This window comes from Montipora capricornis, chromosome 1, assembly GCF_036669925.1.
Source record: "Montipora capricornis isolate CH-2021 chromosome 1, ASM3666992v2, whole genome shotgun sequence".
NCBI classification, from domain to species: Eukaryota; Metazoa; Cnidaria; class Anthozoa; order Scleractinia; family Acroporidae; genus Montipora; species Montipora capricornis.
In genome coordinates, this window is record NC_090883.1 from 2791128 (window position 1) to 2793627 (window position 2500).

General features: G+C 40.8%; 1 protein-coding gene across 1 annotated transcript in view; it reads right to left on the minus strand.

The window, feature by feature from the left end:
* The window catches only part of LOC138037936 (SWI/SNF-related matrix-associated actin-dependent regulator of chromatin subfamily A-like protein 1), a 40159-nt gene that overhangs the window by 3458 nt on the left and 34201 nt on the right, over positions 1-2500 (minus strand). Inside the window, exons 14-15 of the mRNA XM_068883800.1 lie at positions 2429-2487; positions 539-639 (exon numbers count right to left, since the gene is read on the minus strand). Of these exons, the coding sequence (XP_068739901.1) occupies positions 539-639; positions 2429-2487 (160 nt within the window). The remainder of the gene's footprint in view (positions 1-538; positions 640-2428; positions 2488-2500) is intronic.

The following is a 2500-nucleotide window of genomic DNA, read 5'->3' on the forward strand; positions in this document are numbered from 1 at the left end:
TACTCGATTAAACGAGGCAGATAGAAGCCAAATAAAACGCTGCACCCAATCAGAAGGATTGGGTGTTTATTCGCGAATTACACTCTCCATAGGAAAGAAAATGAGACATTACGACTTCAAACATGTTTCTGTTTTACGTAATATTTACAAATTATTTACCCTGAAAGATGTCGGATAAACGCCGCGGCGTTTAATCGAGTAAATACGGTATGATAAGACACTGGAAACAGTTTTAAGCCACGCACAGGTACAAGTCACAGATGGTCAGTGTCCAGGAAAGGCCAAGACGGCAGCATGTGAAGCAAATTAGCTGACATGCCTCGACAGCTTCTCCTGGTTCCTGCATGGTCTCCTCAGATTTTTAACACCTAAAAAGATCTTGTCAACTTCGTCAAAAAAGGTCACTTGTAATGGGGCGAAGATTCCTGTGTCCGCATCCAGCCCTTCCCAAAACATTTTGTATAAGGCTTTAATAAAAAATGTTCAATCCTGGGACCAAGCGGTCACACAAAAAAATCAGTTAAAAAAATCTTCTCACCAAAGGTAGTCATCTGCCGTCTTTTTAGCTACAAGGTAATGAATGTTGACAGAATTCTTCTGGCCGATCCTATAAACACGATCCTCGGCCTGCAGAAGAGCCTGGCATTTACAAACAAATGAAATCAACCATCTCACAAATTCTACATCAGCTACTAATACTTTAATTGGTGATTCGATAATTTTTCTTCTTCTCCTTTTCTTACAATTATAATTAGCGATCTCAGTTCCGTCAAAATTTCGAACCAAAACTATATCAAGACAAAATTTTAGGAAAACGAGCACTCTCAGCTGTCAATCATTCCCTAAACAAACGCAACCAATAATAGCGCAGTCGAGGCCCTATTATGAAGTACTGTGCGAAAGTGCTCGGAGCAAAAAACTAAATTGTTTAACTTCATTAATATATTGCGTCTATTTCGCCTACGAAGTTTAGAGTTGTAAGAAAAATTTGTCTCCATTCCAAGCCTTGTTCATAAACAGGCCGGATACAAGAAAAGGAGTTTTAAAAAGTAAAGGAAACGCATGGACTAAAGCCATTATTTTGAGCCGTTTTCGTTTTTATCAAAGGTAAGTGACTCGTGCACACATTTCCCAGACCTGTGCATCGCGCAGTCACATTGAGAGCATCATTGAACGATGCGGTCAACTAACCACCAAAGTGAGCAAATGTGAGAGGATGTTTAACTCATATATTAAATGAAAGGTGTTACAATAGAACCCACTGGGAACACCTTTAATTTAATATACGTGTTAAACATTCTCTCACATTCGCTCACTTTGGCGATTGGTTGGCCGCATCGTTCAATGATGCTCTCAATGTGACTGCGCGATGCTGTTATGAGCTATGCTGTCAGTCCATATTTGACTCTGTAGCTGCGTGATGTAGCTCGAGTCAAATACCCACATTTCACCCTTGCTCACCATAGAGTCTCCAGTAGCTCAGTGGTTGGAGCATCCGACTAGATCAAGGAGGGTCGTGGGTTCGAATCCCACCTGGGGCTCGGATTTTTCCGAGTTCCCAGTGGGTTCAGTTGTAACACCTTTCATTTAATATAATGAAGCATTCACAATAAAATGATATGCAAATACTTGAAACAAACTTTTTATTTCCAAAAGATTTGAATTGGATACAAAATTGAGTGAGCCGAATTAGTCTACTGGCTTGGGTGCCAAAAAAGATCTCGGCAAACTTTATTTACACTACACCATTTTTACCGTACCAAAAACACCGTGCCAAAATTTTTGGGCCCACGTAGCTTCTCTTGGAGACATGCGCAGTTCAATCATAATCAAGAACGTCCGCTTGATTTTGGTGAAGAATGAACAGCCATCTTGAAACGTACGCAAAAAACCGCTAGCCTATATGAATTAAGACGCCAATTTGGGCCCGTTAAAGTGTTTACACTACTTGTTCTATCCGAACCGTGCCGATTTTCTCGGCACCCGCACCATTTTCACCCGTGCTCGGACTACCTCGCTGAAGGTCCTAGCACGGGTAAAAATTTTGGTTTGGCACGGATGAAATTTGGTAAGGAGAGGTTTAATACACCGCAAATTTTATCCGAGCCAAACCTTTTTTTTGGGACCCATGCCAATTTCACCCGAGCCGTGCTAAAATCTTTCTGTAGTGCAAACCGGGCTAAAGTGTATTATGGGGAATGTGAAAATAGAAAATAGGCCTTTTTCGATATATTAAAATTCAGCTTGAAAGAGAGGTTTAGAGGACAAAGACAAAGGAAAGTGGGAGAGATGTCTATATTTTTCACACACATTCCAACTTGTTTCTATTGGTTTTGTCCTCTCTGCCTCGCTATCAAGCTGAATATTGATATTTCGAAAATGGCCTATTTTTTGTATTCGTGAAAAAAAGAAAATAATTTTGACTCACCCCGGGGTTCCAGAAAAGCTCTGCAAACACGACCGCGTTGGCCTCGGTAAGAGTCAAGCCTAAGAAGTAGAG